The 17219-nt window shown below is 35.7% G+C and overlaps 1 protein-coding gene across 1 annotated transcript; it reads left to right on the top strand.

The window, feature by feature from the left end:
- The first annotated feature begins 7636 nt into the window (after nucleotides 1–7636).
- LOC126583414 (uncharacterized) lies at nucleotides 7637–11097 on the top strand. The gene is made up of 2 exons (XM_050247762.1): nucleotides 7637–8600; nucleotides 11059–11097. The coding sequence occupies exons 1-2, from the start codon at nucleotides 7655–7657 to the stop codon at nucleotides 11082–11084; spliced, it is 972 nt and encodes a 323-aa protein (XP_050103719.1). The 5' UTR covers nucleotides 7637–7654; the 3' UTR covers nucleotides 11085–11097.
- Nucleotides 11098–17219: the final 6122 nt, after the last annotated feature.

Raw genomic sequence — 17219 nt, 5'->3', positions numbered from 1 at the left:
ATATTGGAGCTAAAATTTGGTGCCATGTTTTTGGGAAAATTCGGCCAAATCCAAAGGGTGGATTTTTGGGTTCATGTTTGACTTGTTAAAAGTGTTTTCAAGTGACTTTTGGAACCCCTATGTACCGTAGTTTGGTTATATGTTATTTCCCTTAAGTTTGAATGGGTTTGGGATGTTTTTGGGTGAAAAATGTTCATGGAATTTTTTTGAGTTTTTCATGAGTGTTCTTCATTGTTCTTGACATTTTTGCCAAGAACAAAAAGTTTGGTGTTTTGATTCAAAGTTTTGATTTATTTCATAAAGTTTATGTTTTATGTTTTTCATATGTTTAAATGTATTAGATATTTGTTTAGAAAGGTGATGGAATTATTGGTGGGTGTGTAATGATTAATTCCCTTTCACACAACCACTTGCACCACTTGCATGCTTTATGTCAAACTTACCAATCAACACACACATCACTCCTTTCACCTCTCCAAAACCGGCCACTCCCTCAATGGGAGTACTTTTGGGGCTTTTATGCAATTACATAAAGTTTTGATACTTTTGTGTATTTGCACTTTGGCCCAAAAGTTTACGTTTTTACGTTTAGGTCCAAAAACGCTAAAGGACAAATTGTTTTGCTCCTTTAATGAAGTTTTGGATTTGTTGAAATTTTTGGGTTCTAGTTGTAATTACATGAAATAATGGACTTTTTTGTTTTTACAAAGTGACCCCAAAAGTTTATGTTTTTGCAATATAGCCCAAAAGTTGAGGTTATTGCATTTTGGCCCAAATTAAGTTGAGAACAAAATTGTTTTGTCTCTTTAAATGAGAATTGGATTTTCATTTCATTTAGCTCCATTTAAATCAATTTTATGGATACAAAAACCAAATGAAAATGTTGCATTCAATTTAATTAGTTAAAGTGTTAATTAATTAAAGGGTGATTATGAACCTAAGCCTACGATAATTGAGCTATGTGAAAGGCCGTTTCAAATTTGTTTGAACCATGGGAATGTGTAGATTAGATTTTGGTTGTAATTTGATATGATCAAATGTTGTAAAAGAGCATAAGCTCTTCTTTATTTTAAAGTAATTTGTATTGATCAAATGTTGTAAAAGAGCATAAGCTCTTCTTTACTTTGAAGTACTCCTTTTCTTGTTTTATTTGATATGCATGAAATTGGAGTAGTTGGGTCCAAGGCCCAATAAGACAACACGCCTTAATGTGATTAACCGCGTAACTAAAATCAATCACCATCCCTAGACCGAGATTCAACACAAGGCTCGTGTTGGATCTAATTAAAAGGTTCATAGTCATCCTAAGGCCCTAAGGCAACTATATAGTCCATCAAATGAATGCAAAGTTTATGTTAGTAGTATCATATACTCTTGCTTTAAAAACCGTTTTATAAGCATAGTGGGAGTATTATATACAACTAAATTCAATCAAATGGACCAATAGTTGTAATAGGACCAAAATTGTTTTAATAAAGATTAAAATGAATATTTATATGTGATGAGACCTAAAAACCCTCAACCAAACCATTATTAAGTTGAGAAGCGTGAGAGTGCTTTGAACACTCTTTCGTGGCCTTCCACCGTGGTAGGCTCCGATCGTTTGTGACTCGTACACCGGCTTCACCCTATCATGGGGGAGTACAAAGTGCGTGCTTACACTCAGGAGGAGTCTATATGCATACTTGATGTTGTGAAAGGTAGGCAACGAGAATGATCAATATCATATCATTGTGAGGTTGTTCTTGAACCCCTACCCGAATTTGCATGGTGGGAATGACTTAACTAAGTGCAATGGAGCCAACTTCATATCATTGTGAGGTTACATTCTCTAGAGGCCAAATAAGATGGGTACTTGCAAGAGATGCAAATGAGTAAGCGTACTCTCTCATTATTATTAATGCTAGCCAATATCATATCATTGTGAGGTGGGCTTGGTAGTAGTGAGTCTCCCATACCCTACTAAGAGTTTCCTCCAAAACTCTCGAATTCAGATGAGGGATATGGAATTTGCCAAAAATAGTGGGTGGTGCTATTTGATTTAAAGACCCGGATCAAATGGCTTAAAATCAATCAATTTATATTAGTTATGTATTTGTTTACCAATATATTTGCAAACGCTATCCAAAACTTGACGAAGAAAAGCCAAATGCTTTAGTTTCCGGACTTGGTACCTCAATCCCAAAGATTGTCTTAAATGGATTGTATATTTACCTAAGTAGTCTAATCCTCACAATCTTCCTATTGATAATGTATCATTGGAAGAACATGTTAGATAAGTCTATCATAAATAGGACAACACTTTTAATGTCATAGTTCTTCACTTACAAATCGTTGTATGAAGAAATAAGAGTTGTTTTGAACAACCCTTAGCTAATGCAAACACTAGTGCTTGTTTCTTTGTTAAATGAACAAAGAACTTGAGAAGAAAGCACAAGGGCATGGACACTTTATGTGCCATGATTCTTCACTTACAAATTGTTGTATGAAGAAATGAGGGTTGCCTTGAACAACTCTTGAAAGTTTGTAATTATGTTTAGAACATAATGGTTGGTTGACAAAAATAGTCCATCAACATGGACTTATGATGATTTTGAATCATTGAGTGTTGAAGTGTTAAACCACTTCTAGAAACGGAAACTAGGCAAGGACTTCACCTTTGTGTCCCTATCCAAATGGTTCACTAAGTTTATTGTAAACTATATAGTGAACAATAACCACACACTCTCCAAAATGTTTGATGTGTATAACACAATTGAAATAAGTTTCAAGAGAGATAGTGGGAGTTTAGGGACCATGACTATTGTAGTCAAAAGGAGAAGTCAAATGAAGAAAGCAAAATAAACTCCAAGGGAACAAACTTTCTTTATGAAAGGATGGACATTGGAAGGGGTATTTGCAAGAAATGTCTTGCAAGTGTCAAGAACACACCTTTCGAAGGTGTTGTAAATTGTTCTTGAATAGTTCAAAACAGTTGGTTCTTCTACTTGAATGCTTGATTCCGTATTAGTAACTATGTTTTACAATCGTTGTAAAAGTGTGACTAATAAGAAGTAGAAGATATATGAGAGAAGAAAAAGGTGCTTCACATTCGGAACGTGAATAAAATAAAGATCTCTGCGAAAGCAGATAGTAATTACTTCCTCATATGAACTACCAAAGAAATTGGAAAAACCAAAGATTGTCTTTACATTCCAATTTTAAGGAACTTAATTCCGTCACTATAGTAGAGATGGATGAATGTTTTATTTAACAAAACATTGTTCTTTATTAGTCAATGATTGGATTATAGTAATCTAATTGATTGTCTCTATAGTAGAGATGATATGGTAGTGTTAACTGTTTAGAATATAATGATGCTTAAAACCCAAAAGGTTGCAAGATAGTGACTAATCCCAACTGAGTTGTGATACCTCTAAAACATAAAATACGAGTTGGTCATAGATGGATGCTTTGGATCGTTAGATCCAGATCCAACACCTTCTTATTAAAATTGTATAGAGGCGAAATGTTCGAATCTTTATTCTTTTGGAAAGAAGAAAGAATCACAAAGTTGTTGAGGTTAATTCACTTAGATGTTAGTGGCACTTGTCCACAACATAATACTACTCATGTTGTATGACATTCACCGAAGATCACTCTCGGTTTGACTATAGTTTATTTTGAATAAACACAAGTCCGAATACTTTGCAAAAGGTTTCAAAGAATTCAAGAAATGTAAGTTGATGAGTAAGACGTCTAAAGTATTTGCCTCCTTAGATTTGATCCAAGGAAAGATAACACTTTAGAACAGTTTCCTTGAAAAATATCAAGGGAAGAAGCATCAAAAGATAATGGATTTCTCCATTAGGAGAAGAACGAACTTGAATAAGATTTAGTTCGTTGGATGTTATCAATTACCCATATATAGGATATATGCTTCTAAGACAATATGATTGTCAATTAGAAGATCTTCCAAAATTTTCATGACTCCATAAGATGTAGTTGGAAAGAAAGACAAATCTTAATCATGTTAAGATTTGGGGTTGTGTGCTAATAAGCAATATTTTTGAGAATTATCTTGTGGGTATCCTTAAATTAACATTTGGATTTCACTTCTATAAACCAACTAACAAATGTTGTTTGTTGGGTAGTTCATTGTAATCCTACACCAGGATTTGCCTAAGATAGAGCAAATGAACGAGAGATAGAACTCAAAGAATGGGTTCTTTGAGAGACAAGATAGTAATCAACAAATATAACAACCTAGTTCCTATACCACAAGCTCTAAGGTAGTCGAGAAGGATTTATAAACTGTCTCAGTTGAATGGTTTGAACTTTATGACTATGTCATAGAGTTGCACCTCTTAATTCGAAAGAAATAAGAATGAAAATCCTTATGACTACATTGAGTGTATAAACGATATATACTCAAGGAAATGGTAAAGTACCATTTGACCCGAAATAATGAAACCTCCATAGCTAATTGGTAGCTTAAGGTGACTATAATTAAAGAGATTGGTTGACTTGGAAGAAACCATCTTTAACGTAGTCTTGGTTTCAATTAATTTGAAGATTGCTAGCTACAACTAAATGGTGATTCAATGTTTGGACATAATATGGGTTTCCGAAAACATTATTAAGATAGTCTTGATAATATATGTCTAAAACTATGAATCACAAGACATGTAAGTTGTAGAGATCCATCCATCATGGATCTTAGCAAGCTAGTGGGAGCTATAAGGGTCTTATGAGAGAAAGATCAAATCGTTTGATTTCTCATAAAGATGTAAATGAATCTTTTGTTTACTAGGTTTACAAAAGATTAGTGGGAGTTAATCATGTTCCTAAAATTTAAATATATATGATATATTAATTTTGGAAATGAAAAGAATACTTCTTCGTTAAAGTTATGACTTTAAAACATTATATGAAGATGGAATGTATATGGGAGACATAGTCTATATACATGGGATGGAAATCTATATTGATAGATTTTAGGATATAATTGGATTATATCAAGCCCTAAATATAGACAAAATATGATAGGAAGTTTCTCATATGATGAGAACGTACTCTTTGACTCCCAAAGAAATAATGCGTAAATAGAATCCTTTATGCATACGCAGAAAGGTGATTTATGTATTTCATATTGTATGAAAAACATTGATATGAGTTGTACCTAGAACGGTACAAGACGATATCAGTGCAAGCCCAGGATTAGAATCATGGCAACTGTCAAGTGAGTCCTTAAGTATTTAAGAAATACTAAAGGATAAATTCCTCAAAGATCGAGGAAGAATTAGAGTAACGTAATGGAAGCATAAATGTACTAGATTATGAATCTAATCCATCATTGGATGTTTCTTCATTATGAATGAAGAGATAAACAGATATCTCTTTATTATGACTAAAGAGATATTTGGATGGAAACATTAAAAGTAATGACTTTAGTGTGTTCCATTATGAATGCAAAATATATTGCCATATAGAAGCTTACAACAATGTTGTTTGTATGGGAAAGTTCATTTATGAACTCTCTATTCGGTTCCAACCAGAAAGTGTCTCTAGTGTACCGACACTATGATCACTCATATATTTCATGCATTTATACCATTCATTTCTAAAGTCTTTGGATGTTTTTGTGTTAAAATTGTGGCATTTTACCTTACCTTGTGTTAATGTACAGTTAATTTTGTTGTAGGATTAATTTCAAACAAAATGGGCAGAAAAGAATAGAGAAAAGACAGAGTGCAACACGGCATTAAACAAAGGAAGGAAGTGGACTATCAAGAAATTGAATAATAAAAGAGGAAAGGGAGAGACTTGCGGACTGTGTGGAGAAAGAAGAATAAGAAAATAAATAAGAGGGGAGACATGGAATGATGGAGGAATAAAAGAAACATAAAGAAAGGAATGGTGGAGGAAAGAAAGAAGAAAGGAATGGCGGAAAGAAAAACAGAAAATGATAAAAGCAAAGAATGGCAGACAGCAATAAAAGAAAGGATAAAAAAAAATAAATAAAAAAATAAAAAATAAAAGAAGTGAGGACAGATAACACGGGCAGAGAGAGAGAGAAGACTGGGGGGGAAGGCAGAAAATAAAGAGAGCAGGGAAGAAACTGACAGGGAAGGCAGAGAGCAGTGAGGGCAGAGAGCAGTCAGACGTGAGAAGAAAATAGAAAGAACGGAGAAAAGGCACGGACAGACAGAAGTAGCAAGCTGCCTTCTCTCTCGGTTAAATCTTTCTAAACTTATATTTTATTTCTGTTTTAATAATGTGTAACTAAATTTATTTTGGCTAGAGGTTAATTCAAAGCCATGAATATATTTGTAATATGAATTGATTACCTTCAGTTGTGATTTCTGAGTTGTGATTTAAATTGCTTAACTGCTTGATTGATAGCTTATTTTTGTATGTCGATTAAGAATGCATACTTAATTTACATGCATGAATTTGACGCTAGAATATAAGGGAGTTTCACCTAATCGTTATGAACTTATATTCACAAGTAGTGAAGGTTGCTAGTCACAATCACGTTAAGTAAATTCTTGGCATAAGTTTCATGCAAATCATAGTAACGAGTGCATCGTCAATGCTTATGTTTTTCATAGAACTTAATGATTCTTGCTTGTATCTCTATTATGCAATTCATGTAGGGAACTTGTAGGGAATGTTTTGGGTTGTCGTATGCAATCATCCAACCCAATAACTTGTGGAAAAACTGAGCGTTAATTAGTGCAATTCACGGTTAATTTGGGGCGTTGAGATTTACAATTTATTGAAAGAACAACTGAAAATCAATTTAGGTTGCATATGTGTCATGTGTGGAGAAGAACCCTCTAGCTAGTCCGTCACCTATCCTTTCACCTTAATTTCATGCTTTTGTCAATTCTGTAATTTATTTAAGTTTAATTTACTTCTCGTCAAAACCAAACCCCCCCCCCATTATTAAATTATATTATTTAGTTAGTTTTCATTGTTGTTAGTCTTTTAATTCAATTTCCGTCCATTTCAATTCCTAGTGTCTAATTTGATTGTTTTCATTATTTTGAGTCATTCTAAGTGTGTTTCGAGTTATTAGAGTTTTTAGCCTAGTTTTGTGTCCTTGAGTCTTGTTTAATATTTTTAAATTAATTTAGAATAGATTAGCAATCCCTCCTAATCCCCGGCCTAGAACGATACCCTACTTACATCTATACTACAATTGTCAAAAAGAGGGTTAAATTTGTGTGTTAACTTATTTTACGCATCAAATTTTGGCGCCGTTGCCGGGGATTAGCAACTTTGCTAATCCCTTTTTTTTTGTTTTTGTTTATGTTTATATTGGTGTTTGTGTATTTTACTTTTGATATTTGATTTATTTTTCTTTCTTTGATTTTAGGTACAAATGGAGCAAGACATGGCACTTGCGACCATTCAAGCTCAATTGGCACAGCTCACTGCTCAATTGACTCATAATGCCGAACGGACCACAATGCCAAGTGTCCCTACACTTGATGTGCCCTATGGGCAAGGATATCAAAGTCCTCAATTTTCTGCAAATGAAGATGTTTGGGGATATCAAGGCCATAACCAATCAAGGGGCAACATGTTTTCCAACGCTTGCAATTCAGATTGGAGAGGTAATTCAGATTATAAACATCCCCCACAACAATTCCAATCAAATCAAAGTATGCCCGTGAATTATAATGAAATTCTTGAAGGACTAATTTCTTTGACGCAGGGTTCACAAAAAGAAGAACAATTGCCGCCATCGGAAGAGTTCTATCAGTGGCCATATGAACCGTCACAGCCACCACAACAATCAGCCCAATTCAATTCAGGTACGTCCTTGAATAATGATACACTTAATAAGTTACTCACCTCTTTGAATCAGGGAGTAGAAAATCAAAACCAGGAGATGCAAGACCGAGTCAAAAGAGTGGACGAATTGGATATGCAAGTTGGGCAGATTGTGGAATTCATGGCACAGATTCAAGTTCAAAGTGAACTTTCCAACTCAAACATTGCAAATTCAAAGGCAGAAGTTGAAATCGATGAAGCCATCACTTTGGAAGGTGACATGAAGGATGAAGCTGTCCCAGAACCATCCAAACACAGCCCGAACATGGATGAATTGCTGCTGCAAGCAGAAGAGGAGGAGGACGACCTGGGCAGTTTAGAAGAATTCTTGCTGCAAGCTCCTCAAATCCCTATGTCATTTAACTCAGGTGAGGAAGTTCTAAATTCACTTCATTCTAACATTATTCCACCGAATGTCTTTTGTCCTTGCAGGTTTTTGATTCCAAATATCAAAGAGAGTGAAAAAGACATTGTGGAAGCTTTTCCAAAGGTGCAAAGTGATATCCCAATTCTTGGTGCACCAAAACAAGTTCCCGATGGTATTGAAACGTTCAAAGAACCTTGCACACCAAGAAAAGGGATTCAAGAGAATGAAGTGGTTGAAGCATATCAAGAATACATCCAAGAGGTTGTGCATGAGACAATCAAGCCCAAAGCAGTTGAGTTTGATGACACGGGACAAGCCACAACTATCATAGTAAACCTGGCCCAGTTCAAAGTCCCGGAAATGTTCAAAGATGTGGTGTTTGTCATTGAGTTTGTGTCGGAAAAAGAAAGTAAGCCATCTTCTCCAATTTCAATTTTAATTTATACTAACATGTTTCTGATTTTGATGATTCAGGCACCCACTCTTGAATTTAAACCATTGCCGAATCATTTCAAGTATCACCTCCCATTAAAAGATAAATTCCATGCTTTGGAGCCGAGGGGAGTTTAAAGGAAAGATTCGTCCGGCTAAAGACGTTAAATCAAGCGCTTCTTGGGAGGCAACCCAAGCATTCAACGAAGGGAGACTTTGGAATCGCTAACCAAATCAGATTTGCATTCTTACACCCTTATCTTTACTGCTTTCATTTTGTTTTGTTTAGTTAGTTGTGTTATTTGGTTGATTTCTGTGAGTTTGTGTTATTTAGTTTAAGTGTGGGGGAAGGTTAAACAAAGTCTTTTTACATTGATTTACATATTTTACATTGATTTAAAAAAAAAAAAAAACACACCTAAAAAAAAATATATATATATATATATATATAAATAAACATAAAAGTAAAAATATTTTACAATGATGTGTAAGCTAATAGCATTCATTGGTCAGGCGGTGCTTCAGCAGTTGATGGGGCCACGGAAGGAGGAGGTTTCGAAGGTTGATCAGTTGGAGCTTCACTACGCGGTGCCTCCCCAGAAGACGAAGGCAGATGCGGTTGGAACAAACCCACAAACCTCCGGTGATCAAGTAAAATCTGACCATCATTTTCCTGCAGCTGGTCAATTTTCCTCTTCATGTTTGTGGCATAATTGTGTGCAAGCTTGTGCAATTGTTTATTTTCATGCTTGAGTCCTCTAATCTCCTCTTTGAGACTCTGTATTTTAGCCACCAACGATTCAACGTGACGGGTTCGAGCAAATAGGCGTTGGGCCATGTTGGACACAGAACCCGCACACTGCACGCTAAGAGCCAGAGACTCCTTAACCGCCAATTCATCAGACCGTCTAGCGAGCAGTCTGTTATCTCTGGGGGTGACAAGGTTCCGGGCCACCACCGCAGCGGTCATGTCATTTTTCATCACCGAATCCCCAACGGTGAGAGGACCAGTAGGGGATATGAGGGACGGGCGCCATATGTTGTCTGGAAAAGGAGGGGCTGCTCCTTCATCAAGGTTCAAGTCAAAACGACGGTCGGAAGGGCCAAACATTTTTCAGAGGTGGTGAAGAAAGAAGAGAGTCGGACTGATCAAGATTAAAAAAAAAAAATGCAAGAAGGGAGTGTTTACAAGAAGGAGCTCAAGTGTGTTGTGGAACAAAATTAGCGCCTCTATAAAAAGAAGAAATCGAAGAGGCGCTCCTCAGAAATCGAAGAAGCGTCATCTCGCAAATCGAAGAGTCGGGGCTCCTTTCTCAAAAGCCGGATTCTTTTCTCAAAAGAGGCGTTTCCTTTCTCAAAAGCTGGGCTTGCTCAGAAAACACGAGCCGAACCCCGGATTTCAAAAGATCAATTTGTCCAGACGTGTCGTCACTCGTCACATGCAACTGGCAGCTTTGCGGAAATTACGGGCAGCTTTGTCAGAAAACGCGTAATTTATACTATTCATCCATCCACCGGCTGCCGACAATGAGTGAGAGAATAGTTCCGGTTGTGCAGAAAAGTCCTATAAGTATCTACCTTCGCCTTCCCATAGCAAAGGCACACCCTCTCAACACTTCTTCATCTCCGAGAATGTATTCCCAAAGAAACCTTTCAAGTTACTCTGTGTTCCTTATTCCTTGGGGTACCTCTGCAAACAACCCATCCAAAGCAAAAGTATTTCATATCATGAAGGTTGAAAGCAAGAGTATCTCATATCATGCTTTCTCCCTGTCCTTCTCCTTGTCTTTGTTTTACGACAAGGAGAAAGCAAACAATCAGCCAGCACTTGGTATAAATCTTTCGATCTGGAGCCAACTGCCTGGAACCCCTTCCTGATTGATTACCTAGCCTTGCTCTCGAGTACTCATCTTCATCATCTTATGCTTCTGTTTTGTCTACCACATCTACTTGGGGGACAAGTAAGGGAAGTGAAAATGATACCTCGAAGCATGTGGAGACAATTTGCCAATTCATCTTCAGCTAGGGACAAGGAGAAAGAAAGCAAGAGGTGGGCACTTGGAAAGATTGAAGAAAGAATCAAACCAACACAAGCTACCTTGTGCCTGCCTGCCATATAGAAGAATCAAGCAGAGAAGAACTCAGCAAAAGGAGTGCGAGTTAAATCCAAGAACTCGAGAAGCTTCAACAACATTTGGAGGGCACCTTCGCTAAAGAGCAAAGCCTCGCCGTACAATATCATCAAATCATCACTTGCAAGTAAAAAGCTAAGTGTCACCCCGTTCAAGAGGAAAGCTATGGAAAGTCAACAAGCACGACCAATGATCACTTATTAGTTCTATTCATTGTCTTTTATCGTGATTTTCAATTTTTTTATTTTTTTATTTTTTACATTTTCTTGCGTTACTTAACTGAATTATTTCTTTTCTTTGCAGGAACTTTTGGTTATTTCCACCCTTGAAGTTGATTGCAGAATTTTAGCTTGGAGGGGTCATCGCTTGGTTTTACTGCAAACTAGGGAAGTTTTCAATCCAATTGCTTTATTTTGTTTCTTATTATTTATTTATTTTATTTTTATTTGCATTATAGTGTTTTCTGACATTGGGGACAATGTCCAGTTTAAGTTTGGGGGTAAAGAGTATAAAAATGACCAAATTGAAATTTTTTTTGTACCTTCAACTACGAACGAGTTTCATTTGTTTCCATGTTGTTGCTTTTTGTTTTCTTAATTAGTTTTGTTTTCTTTTAAAAAAAAAAATTTAAAAAATCGGAAAATTTAAAAATCCAAAAATATTGTCTTGTTTCCCTTATTGTTTTGAATTAGATTTTTGTTAGTTTCCCGGCCCAATGATATAATTGGATCAAATTTGAACCATGATCATCAAGAACTTAGTTAACATGTGTTTTGTGAAATTCCTAATTCTCTTGTTAGTTTTGTACATGTTTGACCATCTTTGAAAAACCAAATGCACATAGCCTTGTTAATGTGAAACTAAAGTATGACTTAAAGCTTCATATGTGAATTTAGTGACCATATACATCCTATGTGAGTTTTTGAGCCGATTGAAAGTGTGTGCATTTTTCATACACTCCTATTCTTTCATGTGTGATGAACTTATGTGAGATACATCTCTAGAACTTGCGTAACGATCTTTCGAAATGTTTGTCATTGATTGCATGAACTTGGAAATGATAGAGGCATTAGGTTTACCACTATGGCCCAAATAACCATGTTTCCCAAATAAAAATGATATCATTAGATTGCCAATTTGAGCCGTGTATGTTGAGCCTTTTATTTCTTATCACCAGATATGTCTACCTTATACCTGAAACATTTTTCCTTACCCTTTCCAATCAAGCTAGTGAGCAATGTGAGATTGTCTTATGAGAAATGTTTGTGAAGTACTTTGAAGGTGTTTGGCAAAAGAATAAGTGTGGGGGTATTTCATGTTTGTATAAAAATAAAAATAAAAAAAATAAAAAAATAAAAAGAAGAAAAAAGAAAAGAAAAAGAAAGATTGTATACAAAGAAAATAAAAAGTTTTTCAAGTTTCAGTTAAGGGTGTGGTTGGAGGTGCTAGAAGAATTGCTGGAGAGCTTGAGTTCTTATAAATCTAAAGAAAAGAATTGCTTGCAATGTAGCTTGGAACTTGTGTTTTCCTATTCTATCGTTTCAATAACCCTATCCCTAAACCTCATTACATCCAATAAAAGTCCTCTTGATTTAAGTTTTGCAATTATGACTGTGGAGAAGTGATCTTTATGCAAGCTTATGGTAGAAATTTCACATTTGATTTTTTGAGCGAAACACATTAAAACTAAGCACATGTGTGATTGAGTGTATATCCCGTGAGAAGGTTGCTAGTTTGCATATGGTGATTTAAAAAAAATAAAAAAAAAGCAACATTTTTTAAATTGCATTAGCATGGCTATCTCACACACTACACTTCAAGGATGATTCAAAGATTACTGCTAATATTTGAATAAGGAAGATGAACTTGGATTAGTTTGTTTGGTGCTAGCTATGGTTCTTGATGATTTGTTTTCTTGAATGAAATTCTATGAGGGTCACATAGGGGGAAACTAATGTTTTTCATGTTAGTACTTTTTCATGTTTTCTTTGTTTTGCTAGAGGACTAGCAAAAATGTAAGTTTGGGGGTATTTGATCACTCATATATTTCATGCATTTATACCATTCATTTCTAAAGTCTTTGGATGTTTTTGTGTTAAAATTGTGGCATTTTACCTTACCTTGTGTTAATGTACAGTTAATTTTGTTGTAGGATTAATTTCAAACAAAATGGGCAGAAAAGAATAGAGAAAAGACAGAGTGCAACACGGCATTAAACAAAGGAAGGAAGTGGACTATCAAGAAATTGAATAATAAAAGAGGAAAGGGAGAGACTTGCAGACTGTGTGGAGAAAGAAGAATAAGAAAATAAATAAGAGGGGAGACATGGAATGATGGAGGAATAAAAGAAACATAAAGAAAGGAATGGTGGAGGAAAGAAAGAAGAAAGGAATGGCGGAAAGAAAAACAAAAAATGATAAAAGCAAAGAATGGCAGACATCAATAAAAGAAAGGATAAAAAAAAATAAAAAAATAAAAAAAATAAAAAATAAAAGAAGTGAGGACAGATAACACGGGCAGAGAGAGAGAGAAGACTGGGGGGGAAGGCAGAAAATAAAGAGAGCAGGGAAGAAACTGACAGGGAAGGCAGAGAGCAGTGAGGGCAGAGAGCAGTCAGACGTGAGAAGAAAATAGAAAGAACGAAGAAAAGGCACGGACAGACAGAAGTAGCAAGCTGCCTTCTCTCTCGGTTAAATCTTTCTAAACTTATATTTTATTTCTGTTTTAATAATGTGTAACTAAATTTATTTTGGCTAGAGGTTAATTCAAAGCCATGAATATATTTGTAATATGAATTGATTACCTTCAGTTGTGATTTCTGAGTTGTGATTTAAATTGCTTAACTGCTTGATTGATAGCTTATTTTTGTATGTCGATTAAGAATGCATACTTAATTTACATGCATGAATTTGACGCTAGAATATAAGGGAGTTTCACCTAATCGTTATGAACTTATATTCACAAGTAGTGAAGGTTGCTAGTCACAATCACGTTAAGTAAATTCTTGGCATAAGTTTCATGCAAATCATAGTAACGAGTGCATCGTCAATGCTTATGTTTTTCATAGAACTTAATGATTCTTGCTTGTATCTCTATTATGCAATTCATGTAGGGAACTTGTAGGGAATGTTTTGGGTTGTCGTATGCAATCATCCAACCCAATAACTTGTGGAAAAACTGAGCGTTAATTAGTGCAATTCACGGTTAATTTGGGGCGTTGAGATTTACAATTTATTGAAAGAACAACTGAAAATCAATTTAGGTTGCATATGTGTCATGTGTGGAGAAGAACCCTCTAGCTAGTCCGTCACCTATCCTTTCACCTTAATTTCATGCTTTTGTCAATTCTGTAATTTATTTAAGTTTAATTTACTTCTCGTCAAAACCAAACCCCCCCCATTATTAAATTATATTATTTAGTTAGTTTTCATTGTTGTTAGTCTTTTAATTCAATTTCCGTCCATTTCAATTCCTAGTGTCTAATTTGATTGTTTTCATTATTTTGAGTCATTCTAAGTGTGTTTCGAGTTATTAGAGTTTTTAGCCTAGTTTTGTGTCCTTGAGTCTTGTTTAATATTTTTAAATTAATTTAGAATAGATTAGCAATCCCTCCTAATCCCCGGCCTAGAACGATACCCTACTTACATCTATACTACAATTGTCAAAAAGAGGGTTAAATTTGTGTGTTAACTTATTTTACGCGTCACACTACGACACTAATGGGGCGATAGCTCAAGCCAGGGAATTAAGGTCTCATCAAGATCCAAACTCAAATGAGAGACTAAACCACATGATTAAGAATCATGTATAATGGTGACGTCATTATTCTCAAGGTTGCTTCTATGGATAACATATAGATATCCATTGCCTAGGCCTACTACTCAGCCATTTTTGAAATGACTACAGAAGAGGTATCATCACTGATGACCAAGCTGATTGGCTCTAGTGCAAGTGGGAGATTGTTGGAAATGTGCCCTAAAACCAATCATATGATGATACTTTACGGACATTTCACATGTTAAACTAATCTAGCTTAATATCAAGGGCAAAGATTATTGTTTTAAGCCGTCTCATATAAATGTTATATGCTTAAACGATAAGTCCAAGGAATATGTAATTAGGAGAATGTAATTTAAAGAAGTTAGATTCATGAGACCATTCTCTTTCGTATACATATCCTAAACGTTCCTGATCATAGGATTGCCAATTGAGCATTGACAGTCCGTTAAGATCAATATGTGTTATGTCTTCTCTTAGTGAGAGTGACTGGTTTCGAGTCATTGGTTTAACTGACACCAAGACAAGTACGTAGGTGCTCAATAAGGAATGAGTTCACTGAACACGATCAACGAAGAGTTCTCATACTCATGTCACATGAGAACTCATGGTTGGGATAATGCAAAGTAGTCCTTTGACCTGAGGCATCATAGTTGTCTTGTGGTTAGGTACTTGATCTTTGATTATGTCAAAGTCACCCCATCCGCGGGTGTCCACGGCATCGTCAGGGTTAAGCCACTTAGCCATGGAGGCAAGTGAATGTGCAACAAGGGATCTCTAACCTTCAAACCGTTTGGGGGAGAATACTCTATGATATGATTAAGAATCTCTGGCCAGAGTATGAATGAGATTTAGGAAGTCGTTCCAAATCACATTCAAGGTAATCATATAAGCACACAAATCACATTGGATAGTAGACATGAATAAACTATCAAACCAAACAATGTGGTCAAGAGTATTGTATTAGAGAAATAACGTATTGCATTTGTAATCCTAAACTGAATAGGTTCTCCACCTCTTCTGATTAGCTTGGGTAACCATGATATGCTGCTAGGTGTCACTCATGGTTTGTGGAAGCCCTAAACGTGTATAATCACTAAAGGGAGAATTGAAAGTAAGTTTCAATTCACAATCGATTTGAAATGGTTTTAATCGCCCACTGCCTCGCTAAAAGGAACCTAATGGATCGTACACCGTGTAAGGTGGAGATTGAAGAAACATGGAGATGAGTAAGAATAATTAAATGGTTTAATTATTTATGGCAAGGATTAATTAATATGTTAATTAATCAAACGAATAAGCTCGTTAAAGACCTCGGGATAGTTTTGGACCTTAAGGCCCAATGGGCTTTGAACGTCAAGCCCATTGACTTAAGTTGTATGACAACTTAATGAATAATGATTCACAAATGCCCAATTAGCCCAATAATACCCTAAGGCCGGCCATTTAGAGATGGAGTGAGTTTTGGACTTATTTACAAGTTTGCCACTCCAATGAATTAAGGTATAAATATGACTTTATAGCCAAAATTCATTTAGGGTTTTCTTTTGAGGAAAGGATGAGAACATAAGCTCTCATTTCTCTCTAAAGTGGCCGGCCTCCTTGGAGGGTTTAGCTAGCAATCCTACTACTCCAAGGTCCCTCATTTCTTCTCCAATCTAACCTTGGTGAAGAGACTTAGAGGTTCTCAATTTTGGGAACTTGGAGAACCATTTCATCCATCCAAATCCATAGATCTAAGATGAATGAAGGCCCTCTCTTTGGGTGATTAGCCTTTGCTTATGCAAAGAGGAATCTACAAAGGTATAATTTCTCAACTAACAAATGTTGTTTTAAGTTGAGTCAAGGTTCACCAATCTACTAGGCTTTGAATTTCATGGTTAATGTTTTGTTTTTGAGTGCATGCAAGCATGATTCCGCCTTTTAATTGTTAATTGCATGCTATAGACGTTGCTCAAATGAACATGTTTTTCACAAAATTTCCTTCAAAACCATGGTGTCTAGTTTCATAACCAGGTTCCAAGGCATAATTCAAGCCCGAGCTTTAAAAATGCAAATCGCCAGAAAGGCAAAAATCATATGAATACTCCTAGAAATCCTGAAAGAGTTTGCCATAGGTGTGGTGGTAATGGACATTGGGCGCGTACTTATCACACCCCAAAGCATCTGGTGGATCTGTATTAAGCCTCCCTTAAGGAGAAGGGTGTCGAGACCAATTTCCTCAACCAGGCTCAACCAATGGAAACACCTGATCCAGTGTCCAATTTATCAGGACAGTTGAACACAACCCATCTGAATGTTTCAGACTTTATTATTGAAAGAAGGAATGAAGTTTATGGGTCCGATTGAATCATTTATGGTTAATGTACTCTTGTTATTTGTACTTGTGGTTTAATGCTCGCATTTTCAATTCAATAAAAGAAGTATTCCAGTATGAATAAATTGCTTTTAACTATAATTTCTTTACTCAGAGAACATGGATAAAAATTATGGTTATTCTCATAACAAGAGCAATGGAAAAGACTTTTGTCTTGCGGACAGCGAAACCATGCATTCAATACTTCGAGATTGAAAGTATTTCTCGAACTTGGTTCTTGCAAAAGTAAAGGTAACAACAATATCAGGACAATCAAATGTAATTGAAAGCTCAAGAAAAGCCCAAATTATGTTACCAAATAGAACAATAT

The sequence above is a fragment of the Malus sylvestris genome, chromosome 2 (genome assembly GCF_916048215.2).
Source record: "Malus sylvestris chromosome 2, drMalSylv7.2, whole genome shotgun sequence".
NCBI classification, from domain to species: domain Eukaryota; kingdom Viridiplantae; phylum Streptophyta; class Magnoliopsida; order Rosales; family Rosaceae; genus Malus; species Malus sylvestris.
This window is presented reverse-complemented; position numbering and strand designations above follow the sequence as displayed.

Bases quoted from the DNA above. Each gene is read 5' to 3' on its own strand.
- LOC126583414 (XM_050247762.1), top strand. From the start codon at position 7,655: ATGCCCGTGAATTATAATGAAATTCTTGAAGGACTAATTTCTTTGACG. The intron at 8,601-11,058 runs GTAAGCCATCTT...TTTTCTTTGCAG, and splicing joins GTTTGTGTCGGAAAAAGAAA to GAACTTTTGGTTATTTCCAC.